The 22,411-nt window shown below is 45.3% G+C and overlaps 1 protein-coding gene across 1 annotated transcript in view; it reads left to right on the forward strand.

Annotated features, from left to right (window-relative positions):
- Nucleotides 1–22,411, forward strand: part of Nploc4 (NPL4 homolog, ubiquitin recognition factor) — a 57,636-nt gene that overhangs the window by 27,335 nt on the left and 7,890 nt on the right. Inside the window, exons 10-13 of the mRNA XM_021176269.3 lie at nucleotides 1,906–1,977; nucleotides 2,683–2,809; nucleotides 7,176–7,336; nucleotides 21,502–21,573. Coding sequence (XP_021031928.1) covers nucleotides 1,906–1,977; nucleotides 2,683–2,809; nucleotides 7,176–7,336; nucleotides 21,502–21,573 — 432 coding nt within the window. The remainder of the gene's footprint in view (nucleotides 1–1,905; nucleotides 1,978–2,682; nucleotides 2,810–7,175; nucleotides 7,337–21,501; nucleotides 21,574–22,411) is intronic.

Consider the following 22,411-nt stretch of genomic DNA (forward strand, 5'->3'; position numbering starts at 1 on the left):
AGTCTGCTCTGGGACCAAACCCTTAGCTGACAAAATCAAGTGTGGGCTCAGCCCCTCTGGAACCACTGTTGTGTTCATTGGTGCTAGTAACTATGATGGTTTCATGACTTGGAGTGAGGTGAGAACATCTCAAGTGTAAATATGAAGCTAAGAGTTAGGCACATACTTGTCCACTCTGTCATCGCCCCTCCCCACCCACACTCTGCTGTCTGCGGCAGGATGATCAGTAGTTCAAGGCTAGCCTGATACATAGAGCAAGACTTATTTATAAAGTATGAAGACACAGCTTTTCACCTTGATAGCCATAGTTCCTAAAGACAGCTACACATTGCACTCAGAGCAGAGGAGAGCTTGCTCTTCATGGGGCTTGCTTTACTTGGTGCTAGTGTCCTTTCTGTATCAGTATGGGGTTCCCTCTGTATAATGTAGGTCTCTGACCCTGCAGTTGTCTGGGTCTCTGGACAGTTAGCAGATAGGAGAGTCCTTTCAGTCCATTGCTGTGGTTTGTTTCACACCCTTGACAAGTGTCCTAGGAATGGTAGCTTGTGGTTTTTGTTTTTAAGACATGTCCTTTTGTAGCTCACACTGGTCTAAACTTAAATCCTACTGTCTCAGCCTCCCACTGTGAGGATTGCAGACGTATGCTACCATCCCTGCCTTGTTAGGGTTCACAGGTTCATTGAATCATGAATTTGAACACATTGTGGAAGTTCAGTACTGGTAGTTGTGTAAGTTTTGTCCTTTATTTAGACAGAGAGGAATGATCTGTGTGGATCACTCCACCTTACCTCTCTGTAGGTGGGCAGGAAGACCTAAAAACATGACTGGGAAAGTCACAGCATGGCTTTACCTTGAGGCAGAAATACCTACCCTGCAGGTTCTGGAGTCAGCATCTCAATGTTGGCCATACTCTAGTGCAAATTCTTGGAGTTTGGTTTAGGAGGAAAAGTGGCCCAGTGTTTAGACCCATGTGTTGTGGATTTATGTTTTGTAGCATCATGACCATGTAAAGTCTGAAGTTATGTAAGTTACTTTCTCAGAACCCTCATTCCTTGCTTGCTCTTCCCTCAGCCTGGTTTGGACTGTGCCTATTGATTGGTCCTCTGTGCTTGCTTTCTGTGCTACCATCCTTTTTGGTTTGTGCTCACCTGAGCATTGTTAAAGCAGTAGTGACCCATAGTATACCAGACTTAGGTGTAGATGGTGGTTTCATGAGTTGAGTCTCAGTCTCTTGGAGAGAGTGGTGACCATCTTGTCAGTTTTCCCAAGGATGGAACTGGTGGTTGCTTTGCTTGTCCTCAAGCTCCAGTCTGATGTCCTCTCACTGTCTTCTGATGCTGGAGGCCAAGGTGAGCAGAGATGATAAGAGCATGCAGGCCTGTCACTGTAGGACACACAGGGGCTGCATAGCACCTGAATTGTAGGATTGGCCTTTAGGGAGCCCTGGTGGTACAGCTTTAGAGCTTGGACCATCAGCGGTGGCAAGCTGAAACCTCTGTCGTAACACTCCTTTCATCTTAGGTGCCTCTCTCCAGGGACACTGTTTCTTCCTTGTGGGAGACCTACTCCAGGAAACCATACTGCTTGCTTCTTGTCTGTCTTCTTTTTGGAGCATAAACTCCTTGCCTCATCTTGTTGGTCTCATTTACAAGCTGTTCTGACTTCTAGTGGAGTGTGGGCTTGAGTGGTCCTAGGCAGAGTCTGTTTGAGGGGCACATGTTTGTCATCGCAGCACCAGAGGGAGGTGCTGGTCTCTCCCTGGCAGCAGAATTGAGGAACTGTGCTCTCAGCTTTACTGGCTCGGGAGCTGGAAGGGTTGTCTGCAGGGCACTGCTTTTATCCTCCCTGGACAGAAGCCATCTGTTGTATGGAGATACTCAAAAGATGCTTTCCTTTTCCATTAAGGTTGGATGGATATTCACGGACCTTGTCTCAGAAGATACCCGAAAGGGTACAGTCCGATACAGTCGGAATAAGGTGAGACGGAGGAGACAGGAGTGTGGCTTGGCCTGAAACCTCACTCAGGTAGTGCTGACTTAGACCTCTCAGTCTCTGCACAGCTTGCAGATAACTCTGAAGACAGTCTTGTTAGTCAAGGCTAACCCTGCTGAATCGTCCAGCCGGTCAGATCCCACGCATCTCCACTTGAGGCCTATGGGAGTGGGAGCCAAGGCCTTCTGCTCTCCTACTTTGGTTTTTTTACACGAGTCCCTGATAGCTAGGAATTGCTGATATTTGTCTCAGTGTGATTTTTTGAGGCATTGTGGCTTGCTTGCTTATTTATTTATTTAAGACAAGCTTTTCAGCCTTGGCTGTCCTGAAACTCACTGTATAGGCCAGGTTGACCTCAGACTCACAGAGATCCACTTCTGTTTGCTTCCCAAGTTATTAGCAGTAGAAGCTCTTCTTCTTCTTCTTTTTTTAAAATAATTTTATGTATTTGTTGTGCATGTGTGCGCACACACGTGCCACAGCACACATGTGGAGGTCAGAGAACAGCTTGTAGTTGTTTCTCTTCTTCCATCTGGGGGAACCTAGGGATTGAACCCAGGTCAGCCTCAGTGGCAGGCATCTTCACTGTGAGTCATCCTGCTGGCTCAACTCTTAATAGATTCTTAGACAAAATAGAAGCTTGTTTTGACACGTGCTGTAAAATTTGATATCCCGCCTCTCTTGGCTTAGGACACCTATTTCCTGAGTTCAGAAGAATGCATCACTGCAGGAGACTTTCAAAACAAGCACCCCAACATTTGCCGGCTCTCTCCCGATGGTCATTTTGGATCCAAGTTTGTTACTGCAGTGGCCACAGGTATAAATGGGGCAGAGTGCCACAAATACTACTGCCTGTTAATGTTTGTTCTTCTTTGCAGCAGCTTCCCATCCTTACCTTGGTTACAATGAGCTTCGTTGTGTGTGTGTGTTTGTTTTTCAAGATAGGGTTTCTCTTAGAGCCCTGGAACTTGCTCTGTAGATCAGGCTGGCCTTGAACTCAGAGATCAATTTGCCTCTGTCTCCTGAGCAAGTGGGATTAAATGTGTGCACCACCAATGCCCAACTTAATTTCTGGTTCTTATAATAGTGTCCCTACCAGTTCACACACAGTCTGCATCCAGGCTTCTAGTTCAGACTTCCTTCTGGCTCTTTGAGAACCCGCACTAATTCATACTGCCTTAATGCAGGGACATAGGTCAGCTCCCTTCTGTCAGTGGGTTTCTGTTTCGAGAGACTCAGCGTTTTTTTAAGCCTTGCTAAATGCTAGTAAGCTTGCCTTTTCCTAAGAAGTTATGGCCTGTTTAGATCGACAAAGGGGTACTTCTCCCACTTCACCCCTGTTTTTTTGAGTGAACATCCTTTGAGGAGTAAGAGACACTGGTCGTGTCTTTGTTCTACCATGCTTTTGGTTAGAGGCATGTTGATTATTGCACGTACAGATTGGTGTCATATTTTTCTAAATTTTTGCTCTAGTTGAGTGTTAAAGGGAGTGAGTGTAGGTGTTGGTTAGGATTAAGGACCCCAGAGAGTCCTTCCTTGTGGGCAGGTAGGGCAATAGGCACCTATACAATGGCAGATATCAGGCCACTTGTGTGGTCAGTATACACATAAGGTTTGACGGCAGATCTGCCCTAACCTGTATCCTGATGGGTAGGGTGGTGGCCTCCTGAGGTGCTTCATGCTTTATCTTGTTGCTTCCTTCACAGTTTTGTGGCCCTGGAGACCTCAGATTATATTCATGTATGTATGCTTTCATGGTGGTTTATAAAGTAACATTGATTCTAATCTCGGATCATGATGATAGGGAAGTTTGCCTACATGAATGTGCAGGGGATAGGGCTATGGAACACTTGTTATTGTTTGTGACATTTCTTATCTGGCAGGATGCCCAACATCTTCAACATCACACAAAAGCTGGCAGTGCCCCTTATTGAAACAGCCAGAAACACCTTCACAGCTTTCCAGAGCTGTCACCTTCACTGAGAATGGCTGTTTTGGGCTCCTGTGGGCTCCCATAGTAATCCAACCTTTTAAATTACTGTTTCTATGGGGAAATTGTCCCATGGGCCAAAAGAACTGGCACAGTTTTAGAATTGTAAGTAGTTTACATCTTGGCGACTGCCACCTTCAATTATTGAGTCACATTGCTTGTTGAACATTTGGAAATCAGATCATCCATGAAACTTTTGCATCCAGAATTGGCTCTTAAAGGATCTGGACTATGAGGTAATGGCTGACCTTGGTTACAGTAGGATAGTCAGTCAGCCTGCTTTTGCTTGGGCATTAGATCCTCCTTTTTGTACTTTGTCTCCTCATCGCCCTCTCCAGATGGGGCAGTGGCTGAAGAATGGCTTTGTATAATGCTGGAGATCTTAATCCAAGCTCTTAGCTACCACGGTTAGGGCACGGGTTTTCTAACTCCAAGTGTGCTATTTCTCCTTCATGTAGGGTCTTTTGGCCAAGACCAAGTGGGAATCCTCTAAATGTTCTGGGAAATGGGCCTGCCACAGTCCCATCTCCCTTATTGGAGAGGAAGTTGTAAGCCTGCTTGTTTATAGACAGCATCCTAGGAGTTGGTGCCTCTTGTGCTGAGCTCAGGTACCTTCTGGACACCAAGGCCTTTGCCTTTGGGCTCTCCCTACCTCCTGTGATTTTTCACAGCTTCTCTGGCTCAGATATGTATAGTGGTTTGCTCAAGAGAATGCCATACTATACGTGGGGTCTTCCTCAGTGGTTACCTGCTTGGCTCTTGGGTTGTAAATGACTTTCTGGAGCCCCCAGGTTTGCAAGAGCTTGGTTCTTTATGTCACTGCTACTTTCCAGCACATGTTCCATTTTGCATGTGGCATTTCTAGCAGGCGCTTTGCACAGGAAATGAAAGTTAACTTGCCCAGACTCCTCAACGTCTTATTTAGCCTTTATGAAGTTTCCTGAAAGATAAGTAAACCATGTGGGTATGTGCATGTTTCTTCTCCACTTGGCAAAGGAATGTGTGTAGCTCAAGCTACTTTCAGAGACTACCTGTATGGACCAATATTACTCCCCCATCCCTTCTTTGTGATGTTTGGGATTGAACTCAGGGCTTCAAACTTGCTGGATATACTGAGCCATGGGGCGGTAGGGGGTAGGGATATGGTGGCAAGGTAAGGATCTCATGTCATCCAGGCTAGCCTTAAACTCCCCATCCTCTTTTTTTCCACTTTACAAGTACTGGAATTAGAAACATATATCACCAAGCCTGGTTTCTGATGCCTTTTTAAAAAACAAACAAACAAACAAACAAACAAACAAAACAATGTTGTATTTATAGGTACTACTTACCATTCTTTTCTCACAAGGTTTTCTTTTCCTAATGACCTGTCACACTTAAATGACTGATCTGAAGCCATTCCTGGTTTGTAGTGCCCAGAGGAAGCAGTAAGCAGTAAGCAGTTGTGCACCCATGCTTGCCTGCATGTCTCCAGCTTTGGTCTCTACTCTGTACTCTGAGCCACAGAGCTCAGGTATGGTGCCGTGTTCTGTGTGTTACCAGATAAGCTGCACAGCTAAATCTGAATGTGCTCATGGCTGGAACTGTGGTCTGCTGAGGACGACAGAGAACGGGCAAAGCTCTGAACAGAACAGTGGCGACTGTTTTCTCTCAGGGCTTGGTCACCAGCTGCAGCTGGCCTTCTGTGTATGAAGATGAATGGCTTAGGGGCCAACTTCTACCTTTGTCTTCTACCTTTTTTTTTTATTATATTTCTGGGGTCTGGGTCAGATATGTATTTGAAAAACAGATTGACTGAATATCTGTCCTGATTTGTAACTTGAGCAAACTGAAATAGCTGTAAGTTTTTTTTAAGTCTTTAGAGCTCTAAAAGAACAATGAGCATTGGAGTTTTCCTTGTGTAGTCCTGATTCTGGGATTACACCTACTTACGTTATGCCTGTTGCGTCCTCACCCCCTTAATTTCAGGGGTCCGGTGTAACTGGCTGGGTGACTCTGAAATAGCCATTTATATTATCTTTGTCCTTAATGTTTTCTTTTTTAAAAATCATATTATAAATTACAATATTACAAATATGTAATTTTGTTACAGTCTACCTTTGTGTTTGTGGGCACACATATGACATGTGTCCTATAGAATGCATGCAGAGGTCCAAGACAACTTGCAGGAGTCAATTCTTTTTTTCATGTGGATTCTAGGGATCCAATTCAGGCAGACAATAGGTGCCTTACTGACCTGTCTCTCCAGCTCCCTTAATGTTAGGTATTTATGGATGTGCTTGGAGAGAGGGATACTCTTTAGTGTGGAGAGCTGTGAGCACTCTTGGGGTGCCCATTACTATTGGTCTGGACAGTGTCCTGGCACTACAGTATGAGATGCTGGAGCACTGACTTGATCGGACCACATAGGTTTCTGTAATCTGGAGATGCTGCGTGGTTGATCTGCCTGTTAGCGTCAGTTTTCTCTTTTCTGTTATTTGGAGAGAGAGTAGAGAGGCACATGGGAGCACCGTGGTGCACACTTGGAAGTCAGTTCCTCGTTTTTGCGTGGGTTGTAGGTCTCAAATTCAGGCCAGTCTCCAGACTTGTGTGGCTGAGCCTTCTTTTCTTCTTCTTTTTGAGACATTGTCATGAAGTCTAAGTTGGCTTTGAACTTGCTCGGTAGTAGAGGATGAGCTTGAATTTCTGATCCTCCTGCCTCCATCTCCCAAGGGCTAAGATTATAGGCATTTACCACTATGCCTGGTTTATGCTGGAGAGTGAATCTAGGGCTCCATTATGCTAGACAAGAACTCTGCAACCCAGCCCCATATAGAGTCTATGTTGTTACCCCACACCTGTACTTGCCAACCTCCTGCCTGCAAAGGAATGTGCGGTTACTCCTGACCTTCTTCACTGAGGGGCTAGAGCTGCCAGGATGCGGAACAGTGTCTGTCCTCTCACTTTTGTGTCCAAGCTGAGTCTGAGTCTGTGTACTCTCACACACACACACGCACACACACACACAGCTCTGCAGATAAGGCTAGAGCCACCCTCCAGGTTACCCAGCATATTCTTGACTCTTTGCTTACTAGTGTTGGATGATGGGTGATGTGGAATGCTTCTGATTATGTTTTTTGTTTTGTTTTGTTTTGTTTTGTTTTTTTTTGATTATGTTTCTGGTAGCTTCTCTTAAAAGGTTTTTTTCTTGCAGGTGGTCCTGACAACCAGGTTCACTTTGAAGGGTACCAGGTATCCAATCAGTGCATGGCACTAGTCCGAGATGAGTGTCTTCTACCTTGTAAGGATGCCCCTGAGCTTGGCTATGCCAAGGAGTCCAGCAGTGAGCAGTATGTTCCTGATGTGTTTTATAAGGTAAAGCAGAACAAGAATATTACATATGTGTCGGGTGATATGAATCTCTTTGTCTCTTGTGGTTTTGCAATAGTTTGGAGTGTGACCTCATTCGTTGTATTTTAAAGTCCAGCTGTGGATCAAGGCATCTGTCACATTCTGAAGCTTGTTAGTTACTCATGGGGGTTGTGTGTGTGTGTGTGCGTGCGCTTATGGCATTGTGGGGTATAGACAGAAAAGGAACCAGACATGGTGTGTGTGTGTGTGTGTGTGTGTGTGTGTGTGTGTGTGTGTGTGTGTGTGTGTGTGCTTATGGCATTGTGGGGTATTGACAGAAAAGGAACCAGACATGGTGTGTGTGTGTGTGTGAGTGTGTGTGTGTGTGTGTGTGTGTGCGCGCTTATGGCATTGTGGGGTATAGACAGAAAACGAACCAGACATGTTGGGTTTGAACATATTATTACATCAGATCTCACTGTGCAGCCTCCTTTGTAAAGATGAGCTATTTGCACCATTGTTAAGAATTCTGCTTGCTACACCTACCCAATTTTTTGTTGTGAGGCTTCCAAGAAAAAGAACAAATAATGGTAGGAAGGAAATGTCATCAAATCAGACAGGCTTACAAGCATCCAGCAGGAACTTGAGTGAGAAGCCTGCTTGATGTGGTCACCTGGAGTTCCTGATCAGATTCCCGGGCAGAGCGATATTTCCTTACGAGGCTTCCAAGTCAAAGAACAAATAGCAACAAAGATAACATCAACCCAGGTGTTTACAACATCAGTAGAAGCCGATAGAGCTTTCTCTCCACACCTTTGATCTCTTTCCCACTGTAGGCCTTTTATATCATGGGTGAATACAGTAATCTAGAAGTAAGTGACATCCTGCCCCCAAGGTCTTACTCTGGGCCTGTTCTGTTGGCTTCTTCTCCCTGTCACAGAGTTGGAAGCAACACATCCCTAAATAGGAGAACTTTAGAAAACACTTTAAGAAAACGTGCTTGGATCTGAAATGGTGTGGAGCAACCCCATTTCCAAATCCAGCTCTCAGTGAGCTCAAATTTCACAGGACAGTCTACTGATAAAATGTGCGTTATAGCTTGACAGGATAAGGGTATTACTGCTGCTCTGTTACCTACCTGCTACCCTATCACCTGTTGGTTTGTTTTGTTTTGTTGAGTAGTTTGGCTGGCCTTTCTCTTAGGAATGGTTTTATTCTTGATTACTTTTGGTTCCTTGTGTCCAGTCTTAATGTTGCCCAGGGACTCTCTTGGACAACTCATGATGCCTTTTTGTGTTTGCTTGTTTTATAGCTCTATATATCTATTTAATTTAAAATTTTTTAGAGGAGCAGCAGAGTCTTACAAGACAGTATGTAGACTGGGCTGGCCTCAAACTTACAGAGATATTACCTCTTCTGAGTGTAGGGATTAAAGGTGTATAGCAACACACCTAGCATTATTTATATGTTTTGTGTGGGAATGTTTTGCTTTCAGGTAAGTCTGTACCACACGTGTACAGTGCCCTTGGAGGCTAGAATAGGACATCAGATTCCCTGGAAGTGGAGTTACAGATGTGTATGAACCACCTGTGTGTACTTGGCTCTGAACTCAGGTCCTCTGCAAAGAGTAGGAAGTATTCTTAGTCATTGAGAGATACTTAATTTGTTTTTATTTTTATTTATTTATTCTATAAGAATAAAGTTTATAGCTGGGCGTGGTGGCGCATGCCTTTAATTCCAGCAATCAGGAGGCAGAGGCAGGTGGATTTCTGAGTTCGAGGCCAGCCTGATCTACAGAGTGAGTTCCAGGACAGCCAGGGCTACACAGAGAAACCCTGTCTCGAAAAACCAAAAAAAAAAAAAAAAAAAAAGAAAAAAAAGAATAAAGTTTATTTGCTTTTATTTTCTGGGTATGGTGTTGCTGCCTGTATGTATGACTGCACACTCATGCTTGGTTTTCATGGAGGCAATCAGAGGGTGTTGGGTCCCTTGGGACTATGAACATGGTTAAGGAGGAGTGAACCTGGATCCTCAGGAAAACCAGCCATTACATTTAACTGAGGAGCACTCTCTCCAGTCCTTATTTATATTCTCTCTCTCTCTCTCTCTCTCTCTCTAGTCCTTATTTATATTCTCTCTCTCTCTCACACACACACACACACACATGGTTGTATCACCTTCATGTATGTATGTCTTCTACTCTGTTAAGGATGCCCCTAATCTCGACTCTGCCTAGGGACCTTCCAGAGTCAAGGAGAAAAGGCCTAAAGAGGCTTTGTAAGGTGGGCTGTCACCTTAAAGAGACTATTGTTGAGACCTACTCCTTCTAACATAACTGCAACCATATTTTATTCCGTCTCCATTTTGCCCATAAGGTGAAATTAAGTTCAGATTCTCAGATTCTACTTCCTAGAAGTAATTATCCATAGCTGACATTAAAGAATGCTACTAATAAGCCAAAAAGTTATGCTTGAATCACTTGTACCCTGTTATCTCAATGTTCTGAAATTTCCCTGTTTACACCCTTGCTACCTCTCAGGACCAATCAGCTTAAAGGTTAGCTGACCATACTTTGTCTAGTTAGCCAAAAATGCTGTACCTCTTCGCTGCTTCCTTTTGAACTTTAGAACCTCATTTTACATTTTTACTCATATAAAAAGCCTGCCTTGAGGACTGACTGGTGCCACAATTGGGTTTTTCCTTCTTGTGGTCCTGCACTTCCAGTATTATGGTGTGTGTTCCATAAACTATTTTTGCTTACCTGAGATTGGTGTACATATGGTTTGAATTGAAATTCCCAAACCACCATACTCTGTAGGCTGTCAGGTGAAAACTGAGGGACTGACTTCAGAGGCATAGAAGAAACAATGATGGACTGGCTAAGGCTTACTAAAAACAGTCAGATCTGAGACTGCTGTTCCTACTGTTATCCTGCCTCTGCTTGCCTGCCAGCAGAGACAGAAACTCTGGAGTCTCTGATGTAATAGATGAAAAGAGCGGGCTGGCACAGTGTCTCAGTGGGTAGTGTCTTGTCTACTTTCACCGCAAGCATCACGTAAACCTGGTGTGTTGTTTTTCTTTTCTTTTTTTCTTTCTCTGTCATTTTTGGGAGATTGGGTTTTTTATTTGTTTGTTTGTTTGTTTGTGGTCTCCCCCCAACCCCCACTTCCACCCCGTGACAGGGTTTCTCTGTGTAGCCCTGGCTGTTCTGGTACTCACTCTGTAGACCGGGCTAGGGGCTGGCTTTGAACTCACAGAGATCCTCCTGCCTCTGCCTCCCCAGTGTGAGATTAAAGGTGAGCACCACTACCACCCAGATAAACCTGGTATATTTTACTCCTGTAATTCCCAAACTCAGGAGGTAGAGGAAGGAAGATCAAAAGTTCAGGAGCTACACAGAAAGGTCAAGACTAGCCTGAGAACACACACACACACGCACACGCACAAATACACACAACACACACATACACACACACACGGGAGACAGAGACAGAGAGAGGAGGAGGAAGAAAACCATTGCTGCTGCTGTCACAAGGAGAGAAGGCTCAGCCATTAAAAGCATTCACTGTTCTTGCAGAGAATAGGATTAGATTCCCAGAACCCACGGAATGGTTTATAACCACCTCTACCTCATCAGTCTCATTGGGCAAAGGAGCATGATGCTATGCCTGCCTAATACCTGAGTTAAACCCAATGTTCCTGATGATGGAGGACGAACTGACTCCCACAAAGTGCCCTCACATATATATACACCCAAGTGTGTCTAACTTTGTCGCTCCAGCCTGGGTGGATGCCAGAGTCCGCTGGACACTCGCTTTCTGCTCCGGCCTCTTCTGAGAACAGAAGGGATGGGGCTTTTATCTTAGTGTCATTGCCCATTCAGCCTAGGGCTTCCTTGGGTCCACACTCCTTATGACCTTTCTGTGTAGCTCTTGAACTTTTGATCTTCCTTCCTCTCCCTCCTGAGTTTGGTGCAGGCTAGTTCTGTGCCACCTGCTTTACTACTGTCGCTTGAACTAGTCCACTGCTGCTCCCTGGCTCTTTCCTAGGAGCAGGACTGTCTTTAGCCAGGGTAACCCATGCTCAACTTTGAGGCTGCTTTCTCCTCCTTGGACTTGTGCTCTGTTGTCTTCCAGAGGCTTTTAGGATGTCTCTAGAGGACCTCTCACCGTGTTTCTTGTGAGGTCGCTCCTAACTACTACTTAATACTTTCCTACATGTTTAAAAGTGGTGTGTGTTAGTTCAGGTTTCATGGGTGTAAAGTAGCACCGTGACCCAGGCAGTTCTTACCCAGGACATTCAATTGGTCTGGGTGACAGCTTTAGAGGTTTAGTACATTATCGTCATGGCACGAAGCATGGCAGTACTGGCTCAGGGAGAGGTGGGTTGGAGGATCCCAGAGTTCTATTCTACATCTTGATCTGAAGGCAGCAAAAGCAGTCTTTGTTCCACACTGGGCAAAGCTTGAACATAAGAGCCCTTAGAACCCACCCCCACATTGACATACTTCTTCCAGCAAGGCCACACCCCCTCATAGTACCCTCCTCATGGGCCAAGCATTCAAACATGTGATCTACGCAGGGCCATTCCTATTTAAATCACACAGTACTTATGAAGAAGCCATCCTTGTTCATTTATTTATATGTATATGTGCATGTATGTGGAAGTCAGTTCTCCTTACATCATGAGACACCCAGGAATTGAACTCATGTATCAGGACTGGTTGCCAAGGTCCTTATCCTCAGAACCACCTTGCTGGCCTAAACAGCAACATTTCCTACCTTTGTCTTTAAAATGCTCTATTGAAAATAGGTTAACTTTGCATCAGTGGTGGTGTTATCTGAGATGCAGCTCTTTGTGTTGGGTGTGGTTTTATTTCTGTCATCTTGTGTGCTGGCTAGATTCCTGAACAATAGCAGTCACTGGCCACCTTCATCCTTCTCTCTGGTTGAGGGCTGTGGTTGGAGCCAGACCTTAGTGGATTGCTGGTCTCTAATTCATAGGCCTCCTGTCTTAGATGTCTGTGTGTTGACTTTTTGGACATGAGGCAACAATTTCAGTCTTTTCTATTGTTTTGTTTTAGACAGTGTCTTTCTGTGTAGCCCTGGTTGTCCTGAAACACTGTATACACCAGGCTGGCCTCAACTCACAAAAGATCCCCCTGCCTCTGCCTCCTGAGTATTGTGGTCAAAGGTGCACACCACACCCAGGCTTTGCCTTGTCTTTCTTTTTTTCTTTTTTCTTTTTTAAAGACTTACTTATTTTATGTATATGAGTACAGTGCAGCCGTCTCTAGACCCAACAGAGAAGGGCATCAGATCCCATTACAGATGGTAGTTTGCCACCATGTCGTTGCTGGGAAGAGCAGTCAGTGCTCTTAACCACTGAGCCATCTTTCCAGCCTGTACCTTTTTCTCCTTCCCTGTCACCCCTCCAAGAGTTTCTCACCCCGTCCCCTCTCCCCAGTCACTTCCTGTTTAAGCTTAAACAGCATGCTGTCAGGGTTTCATCACCATGAGTTTGCAAGTCTCTTTTATCAAATAGGAAACCTTTTTTTTTTTTTTAAAGCAAAACAAAACCAACAAGGTCTCTTGTATAATTTTTACACTTAAGGAGACACTAGTATTTCCTTAACCCTGTTACTTTCCTGTCTTTGTCTGGTCTGAGAACTTGCAGAAGAGCTTCTCTATTGGTTATAGCTCCATGGGGTTGAGGTGCCTGTTCATCTTATATTTCAGAGACGTATCAGTTGGAACAGAGAGAACTACAGAGCAAATGTTGGAGCAGTCCTGGTAGTCCTCCTGTGGACTTTGTGGCTGATTTAAAAATGCGCTGTATAAATGACACCAATAGCCGGGCGTGGTGGCACACGCCTTTAATCCTAGCACTTGGGAGGCAGAGGCAGGTGGATTTCTGAGTTCTAGGACAGCCAGGGCTATACAGAAAAACCCTGTCTCGAAAAACCAAAAAAAAAAAAAAATGATACCAATATTTACGTAAATCTGTTGTTTATTCCAGTGTCATCTGTGGTTATAAACACTGAAAATGGTGATAACAGAAGGACACTGGATAGTAACAGACCCATGTAGAGTGCTGTGCGACCTCACCTGTGCAGTCAGAATTTAGCCACACAGATAGAGGTACAGATAGAACTCCATGTAAAAGTCAAAGCAGCTACATAGAGTGTTATTCTGGTATCTTGTGTTTTATAAACATCTTGGTGTTTATATCTGTATGTGTATTTTTCTTGGACTCATGGGATGGGAGCATGGAGCCCAAGTGTGCAGTGGAAGAGGTGCTGTTGTTTGTATCCTGGGCAGCAGGGCAGCAGGAAAGAGCATTGGGCAGACTCCTGATCCTGGCCAACAAGCTGGGAGACCTAGCAGTGCATTGCCCCATGTGTGCTGTGAGGAAAACAGCAGAGACAAATGGGTTGGCTGTGTGGACAGAGACAAATGGGCTAGCTGTGTGGACAGAGACATACGGGCTAGCTGTGTGGACAGAGACATACAGGCTAGCTGTGTGGACAGAAAGTGACTCACTGAGGAGTCCAGCTGTTGCTGCTTGTTCCCAGGACAGTCAGATGTGAGGGAGGATCTAGGAGTTGTTTTCTTTCCCTCAGCTACCTGTACTCCACACAAGAACCAGTGGAAACTGGCTGAACTCACTCATTGTGATCACATTGTTTCTTTTTTTTTTTTTTTTTTTTTTTTTTTTCCGTTTTTCGAGACAAGGTTTCTCTGTATAGCCCTGGCTGTCCTGGAACTCACTTTGTAGACCAGGCTGGCCTCGAACTCAGAAATCCGCCTGCCTCTGCCTCCCGAGTGCTGGGATTAAAGGCGTGGGCCACCACGGCCCGGCCACATTGTTTCTGTAGAGAAATAGGAATTAGACAATTAAAGATAACAACTTAAAAAAAATAGATTTACTTTAATTTGTGTGTGACCAAATCAGAATATATTTCATTAGTTGAGTGCTGATTGCTACTTCAGTTATTTCTGTTGTTGCAACTGGCTACATCTTGCAACTTCATATTTGAATTGTCCTGCATGAGATTTTTCAGTTTTGACAAATGTCAGCTTGCTCTCTAAAATTTTGTTCACAAAATTGTCGGTCTTTAAAAGTGGGGAGGGGTCTACATAAAATTCTAGGACTAGCTAGAGCCATGAGTAAGATGCAGTCTCTTAAACAGGTGGAGAGCTTTAATGGATTTCAGAATTTGTGTGTTTGTGTAATGTATGTGTGTGGAAGGGTATGTGCACAGCCATATGCCCCCTGTGGTTGGGGACTTGAGGTCAACATTATGTCTGTCTCCTTGTCATTCTTCATTCTAGTCATTCTCTGAGACAGGGTCTCTCACTGATGTAGAGTTCGCCAGTGTAGTCAGAGTAGCCAGCCCTGATCCCCAGCAGTGCTCCTGCTTCTGTCTCATCAATGCTAGGATTGCAGGCTTGGGCCACCTGGCTTTTTAATAGGTACTTGGATCTGAATTCATCATGGCAAACTATCTTCTCAGCGTCCTATTATTCATTTTCTCTCTCTCTCTCTCTCTCATTTTCCATGCCAAGGTTTCTTGTGTATTTCTTTTTATAATTAGACACAATGTCAGTACATTAGTTTCTTCTGGTGCACTAGTGGCCCACATGGGCAGGGTGGACAAGTCTTTAACACTTGAGGATCTTTTCATCTGTTGTGAGAATGACACCTCTCCTTTCCTACCCCATAGTACCCGGGGCAGAAAGCCCTCTAGGTTTGTACCCTATAGAGTCTATAGCATAAAGCTTTCAGGATTTCTGGGCATAGTTTACAGCTTGGTGGATTTGAGGGAACTACTTATGCTAACACATCAGTGAAGTGTCTTTAGCAGGAGCCTGGCATTGTGTTGTTGTGATGTGGTAGTTTTGTTTCATACTTAAAAATGTCAAGCTAGGTATGGTGGTAAAAACCTTTTAATCAGCCGGGTGTGGTGGCGCACGCCTTTAATCCCAGCACTTGGGAGGCAGAGGCAGGCGGATTTCTGAGTTCGAGGTCAGCCTGGTCTACAAGGTGAGTGCCAGGACAGCCAAGGCTACACAGAGAAACCCTGTCTCGAAAAACCAAAAAAAAAAAAAAAAAAAAAAAACCTTTTAATCTCAGCACTCTGCAGGTTGAGGCACACCTTTGTGAGTTCCTTCTGGAGCCAGCTAGGGCTACAGAATAAGACACTGTGTCAAAACAACAAAAAGGTGGTCGTGGTGCGCACGTCTTTAATCCCAGCACTTGGGAGGCAGAGGCAGGCGGATTTCTGTAGGCCGGCCTGGTCTACAGAGTGAGTTCCAGGACAGCCAGGGTTATACAGAGAAACCCTGTCTCGGAAAAAAAAAAAAAAAAGTTGTTTTGTCTTTTCAGTAGCAATCTCTTTCAGGGGAACTAAGCCAGCAATTCTGAGAGCTCAGCCAAGGGATCAGCTTAGAATGCTGTAGGTTTGTACTGTGGCTTTCCCATAATTCACCATAGTTCCCACTTTTCACCCTAGCTTCAGTAAAGTGAGAGGATTCAAGTATGTGCCCTGCCTGGGTACCACCTGAGATCTGCTCTCGAATGGTTGAACTGGCCTTATACTCTTCCATCACTCTGGAGCTGTTACAACAATACCATAGACAGTGAATGCTGGCTTTTACTCTTTGGCCTCAGGCCATGACACTGACCAGCCCACTGATGTATTCTGCTGACATCCTCATGCATGCGGCTATTGCTACCCTGCCTTAATGATACAGGAATAGGCACTACCAGCCCCCACCCAGAGAATATTGGATCCACAGATAAAAAACACAGACACACATGTTGCTCAGTTTCTTTTTTTTTTTTAATTTTTAATATTTTTTATTACATATTTTCCTCAATTACATTTCCAATGCTATCCCAAAAGTCCCCCATAGCGCCCCCCACTTCCCTACCCACCCATTCCCATTCTTTTGGCCCTATATTGGGGCATATAAAGTTTGCAAGTCCAATGGGCCTCTCTTTCCATTGATGGCCGACTAGGCCATCTTTCGATACATATGCAGCTAGAGACAAGAGCTCTGGGGTTCTGGTTAGTACATCATGTTGTTCCAACAATAGGGTTGCAGATCCCTTTAGCTCCTTGGGTACTTTCTCTAGCTTCTCCATTGGGAGCCCTGTGATACATCCAATATCTGACTGTGAGCATCCACTCCTGTGTTTGCTAGGCCCCGTTGCTCAGTTTCAACCTGCTTTCTTGGCTCAACTTCTGGTGCCTCCAACCTACCGTGGCTGTTGCTTGAGAATAAGATTTAAGGTCAAGCATTGGAGAAACAGTGTCAAGTTGCTCAGGGCCATTTGTCTAGGCCCCATGGCAGGAGAGAAAAAACCAAGACTGGGCTTTTGTCAAGGATAAGAAAAGTGAGAGGGAAATGGTGACCAAAATCCCAACTGCCAAGGAGCCGGGAGGAAGGAGGGAGGGAGGGAGAGAGAGAGAGAGAGAGAAAGCGAGCTCAGATGACTAGGAAGCTTGAGGGAAGGCTGAAGAATCTAAATAGATGTGTATCACCGCCAGCAACAGGAGGCCGTAGATCGTGAAGTTACCAGGCTGGCTGGTTAGAGGAGCCAGTCGAAGCTGAGGTTGTACTCTTTGTTGTTGTTTAAAGATTTATTTATTTGTTCGTTCATTTATTTAATGTGCATCAGTGTTCTGCCTGCAGGTATGTCTGTATGAGGATATCAGAGCACCTGGAATTGGAGTTATAGACAGTGAACTGTTACGTAGCAGCTGGGAATTGAACCCAGGTCCCCTAGAAGAGTAGCCAGTACTCTTAAATCAATGAGCCTTTTCTCCAGCCCCAATATTGTGTCTTTGAAGCAGCTGTGATGCAAAGTAAAAGCAGCAGAGAGTGGCCGTATGCAAAATGGCCCTCAAAATCTCATTAGAGGGTTTTGTTTATACACTACTAGAAGTCGTATGAGAAGCGAGTGCGCACTGGTGGGACTAGAGAGCTGTGAAGAGCACTACTCACGTGAGGAGCACCACTCACAGGGGTGTCAGACACCAGAGACAGGCCAGCAAGGGAGGTCAGAGGTGGAGATGTGTGGACTTACGATCTATGCAGGATGTGCCAGGGCTGATAGAACAGCAGGCCACAGGATCCCCTGGACATAACCTTTAAGGAACATGCTCATTAGATAGCACCAGACTTTCCTGAGATAACATATGGGACATTTTTCCTAAAATAAAACCACACATCTGCTTACTAGAAAACCCGAAATATGAAATGTACAGGAAGTCTTCATACAGCTCCCATCACATGTTCCTTCCGTTCCTTTGCCCCGTGCACTCACAGCAACCGTAACCACAGCCAGCTGCCCTCCTAAACCCTCAGCAAGTAGTCATAACTTGACTCTTGCTTTCAGAGTTGGATGATGGTCCTTGTAAGGGCAGGCGGGCAATCGGAGCTGAGACTAGAAAGATGATGAGGTGAGCTAAGGCCAAGCAGAGTCACTTCTAGGGGGACGTATTTGCCTCCAGTGAGGCAGTCTTTTCAGTATGGTTGTTGGTGGACATGTCAGGCCACAGAAAGAGATGTGGAAGGTGGTTTGGGAATATTGCCATTAGAATCATTTAGAAGAGGAAGCTTAGCAGGCAAGTATCAGATTCAGGAGGTCTTAATGAGGGGGCCAGAGCAGAGGGGCGGGACACAGGACTGGTGCCAGTTACAAGCTGCACTGGATAGGTTGTGACAATACAGTTGAGGGAGAGGTCTCTGTTGTAGAAGGTCTATTCTTTGGTCCATTGTGGAGTTAGGGAGCTTAGTAGATGCTGCAGATAACACCAAACTTTCCATAATAATTCAGAGGCATTTAAGAGACCCAGTGAGGAGCAGGAACAAGCCAGCCTTTTGGCAAGCATGGGTTTTCTGGAATAGTGTACTGGGTCTATGTGGAAGGACGGGGAGGCCAGGCCAGGTGAGGTTCTCTGGAAGGAGTGATGGTGTAAGTGTGCTGACGAGTGGCTTGGGCTGTATCATTCCTTCACAGGGAGAAGAGAGAACACTGCTGACAGCCATGAGCTCCATTCTGAGGCTGGGTGCTGTGTACTCCACAGTGGAACCCACATGAGCAGTCCTCTTATGACACTGCTGACAGCCATGAGCTCCATTCTGAGGCTGGGTGCTGTGTACTCCACAGTGGAACCCACATGAGCAGTCCTCTTATGACTAGTTCCTCACGCACACTACTACTTAAATCTTGAGATGAAATTTTCAATTAAATGAGTCCTGTATTCTCCAAGACTTTCCTCACTGTTATATACACTGGCGTCACAGCAGCCTATCATTTCTCATGCTCTGGAGCAAGGACAGTGCCTGTGACGTGTAGTTGGGAGGGGCAGAGAGACCAGGACATGCAGAATCCAACCTGGCAGGTGCCTGAGAAACACCATGTGCTGCTTCTGTTGTCTCTGGCAGGCATCCTGCAGGTGTGCTGTGAGAGGAGCTCCCCGTCCCACAGCTCTTGTGCTCTGAGTGCCTCTCAGATCCATGCTGCTACTTACCTGTCCTACCAGTTGTCAATGGAGCAGCAGCAGCAGGCTAAGGGTTCATCCATCTGTCTAACACAGGGGGATACCAGCTGGTCAGGGAGTCACTCACCAAGCCAAACCTGTGTTGGCCAGGATAACAAGGACATCAGTATCTATGTTTCTATGGCACCATGGCACCAGTGCTTGCAGATGTGGACTGCAGTAGGCAGTGAGGCGTGGGGGACCATGACTTCTTACTCTCCTGTGTCTCTCTCGCTCAGGTGTGGATAGGTAAACTGCTGGCACTATGGCAGCTGTCAAACTTAGAATGAAGATGTCTTCCTTCCAGTGTGTTCTGCCTGACATTTGCTAAGGCCCATAAAAAGTAATTGCCTTTAAAATTGTGTTTAGGACTAGGGATTGGCTGGCAAGTGAAGGCGTAGGGGTGGGGTGTGCAGATACAAGTTACCCTGTTTTCCCCTAGGGAAAAAAGGGAGCTACAACACCTTTATTTTTGTGGTGAGCAGAAAAGGTACAGTTGGGTAGTTAAGTTTGAACGAGAATAGCACAAAGAAAGGGTGGGGGGTTTTAACAAGAAAATTCCCTGGAGGGGAAGATTAAAGTGAACAGGTGCTGGAAAAATGTTTCTGCATATTAGAGCTTAATTAGATTTGAAGATGAATTCCAGATGGGCTAATTATGTGTGAGTTGTTGCAGGTTATTTCTTGTAGGGGCAAGCATGTATTTTTGGAAATGGTGATTTAGTTTGATTGGGTTTGATTCCTGCCTCCTTCCCTGTCTCCATCAAGAAACTGTCTCTTCAGAAGCCCAAGACCCCCCTCAGTAGGCCCACATCTTTGGGACTACTGTCAGACATAGCAGAAGCACAGAACATGGAGACCATCCTGACCTTGTGATCACATGTGTAGGGAAAGACATGTGACCCTTTCCCAGATCAGGGGACGTCATGACAGGAAGCAGGCAGAGGCCTGGTGGGTATTGGCGAAGCGTGAGATCTCCTTGTTTGACATGGAGAAGGAACTAAGCTCACACTTGTCAAATAGGTGCTGCATGGGTTGATACAGGGTGTGTGTGTGTGTGTGTGTGTGTGTGTGCGCGTGTGTGTGTGCGTGCGCGTGCGTGCGCGTGGGAACTAATCTCACACTTGTCAAATAGGTGCTGCATGGGTTGATACAGGGTGTGTGTGTGTGTGCGCGTGCGCGTGTGTGTGTGTGTGTGCGCGTGTGTGTGTGTGTGTGTGCGCGCGTGTGTGTGTGCGCGTGTGTGTGTGCGTGTGCGTGTGTGCGTGTGTGTGTGCGTGCGTGCGCGTGCACTTGGGTCAGAAGAGGACAAGTCTTTGTTAAAATCTCTGACCTCTGTAGGAAACAGGACGAGTTTGGGGCCAGCTTAACTTGGGAACAGCTTGCAATGATTGTCTCAAAAGATAGCCTGGGTCTATGCTGTCCCTGAAAGGTGTGGATATGCTGGGAGGGGCCCTATGGCATACCTTGGGAATATATGGTTGGCAAACAGTTTAGGTCTAAGGGCTTCCATAAACAAACTTTTATATAAGGAACTATAATTAGAAATTATCGACATATGTATGTACAGCACAATGAGTGATGTTAAATGATGATTTAGATAGAAAATATAACTCCTTGTGGGATCTTTTAATAAAGAGCATCAGTTCTTAGGAATTTATTTCTAGAGCTCTGTTTGAACTCAGCATGTTTGACATAAATCACATCTAATTGTCATTTTATGATTAATGAACATATGTTGGCCATTTTTACCCATAATTAAACTTTATGTCTTGTGTATCTGACAAAGCAAAGCAAGTTTAGAATTTGACATATTGGTGTTGTGTGTGTGTGTATACACTTTTTTGTACATGTCTTTGTTTTGTTTATGTACTAAGTTTTTATAAAGTACAGTTGTCAGAGGTGTAAGAGTTTTTAAGAAAGAGGCTGAATGACTGTGGAAGAACTGCAGGCTGTTGCAGCCATCTGTGGTCAGGTTATGGTGGGGTGGGGGTGGGGATGCTTCCTGTGTTCTCCCTTGAGATGTCCTCCCAAGAACAATCAGGACAGGTTGTTCTCTAAGGTCAAGGCCATAATATAGAGTTCTAAAAAAACAATGCAGGGAAATAATTTCCAAAATATGTAGCCGGGCAGTGGTGGCACGTGCCTTTAATCCCAGTACTCGGGAGGCAGAGACAGGTGGATTTCTGAGTTCGAGGCCAGCCTGGTCTACAGAGTTGAGTTCCAGGACAGCCAAGGCTATACAGAGAAACTCTGTCTCAAGAAAAAAAATGTACATTTTGTTTGAAGACAGGTCTCTATATATTCCTGGACCTCACTAGTATAGTCCAAGCTGGCCTTGAACTCACTGAGATCTTCTTACCCGGTATACCAAGTGCTCCATTTAAAGGCATATGCCATCACACCTGCCCAAATCATAGTATTTTAAGAAAACTGGGCTTAGAGATGAACACCTGTAATTTCAGCCCTGGTAAGACAGAGATAGGTTGCCACAAGTTCAATGCCAACATGGTCCTCATAGAAAGTTCCTGGGATGCTGTTTTGAAAATAAATAAATAAATAATGTAGAAGCTGGTGTGAAAGCATACTGTGGCTTCACCTTCTCTCACAGACTGACTTGTGTTCGCTTGTTTCAGGACATAGACAAGTTTGGCAATGAGATCACCCAGCTGGCCCGTCCCCTGCCTGTGGAGTATCTCATCATAGATGTAAGTACTCCTTTGTATTCAAACTCACAGGTAGGCTGGTACCATAGTCCCCATGAAGGTCAGAACTCCTAGATGATAGATAGCCACTTGAGGAAGGAAGCCAGGGAGGCTTGAGTCATGTGCTGCCGCAAGGATTGTTTCTTGCAAGTCCCAAGTTTCCAGAAACTTTACAGTTTAAGCAACCTATGGATTCACTTTTCTCATGCTAAAGTATAAGCGAAAGACACCTACCTCCAGTTCCACCCTATGGCCTCTGGGAGGCAGTGAGTCCTGGGGCTGAGTCCCAAGCGTATCTATATATCTAGGCCTGGCTGGTAGCTGCCCACTCACTGCCCAGGAGGTACAAATGTTGCTCTGCCTGGCACAGCAGTAGTGCTCTTGGGGTCCAGTTCCTCAAGAGTCCTGAGACACAGCTGTAACTTAGTGTCTGTGAATAGGGAAGGCCAGCGTTGCTTCTGAACAAAGCTCTAGGAGGTAAGAAGAGCTGGCTCTACTGTATCTTCTCAGAATGTCACAGGAGTTTCACGGTCACAGAGACACATTCATACCGTTGGCCACAGGGCAGTGAGTACAGGATGAAGCCTGTGACTTCGTAGCAGCTGGAGTATGACTGCCTGCCGTGGTTCTGTCCAGAGGGTTGGCGGTGGCTCATTGTCTACGTCAGTGCTGTGCCAGAATATCTACTTAGGCTGCATTTGGACTTAGGATGGGTATGTGATTCAGGCAATAAAATAGCATTGCATTTGGAGCCGTGTGTTCCCCTGAGCCTAGTGCGCTGAAGCTCCATTTCAGTCGACAGTTCCTGAGAGCATCGTTATTACCTAGGCCATAAGGCATC

This window comes from Mus caroli, unplaced genomic scaffold, assembly GCF_978045245.1.
Source record: "Mus caroli unplaced genomic scaffold, Mus_caroli_1 scaffold_13, whole genome shotgun sequence".
NCBI lineage: Eukaryota > Metazoa > Chordata > Mammalia > Rodentia > Muridae > Mus > Mus caroli.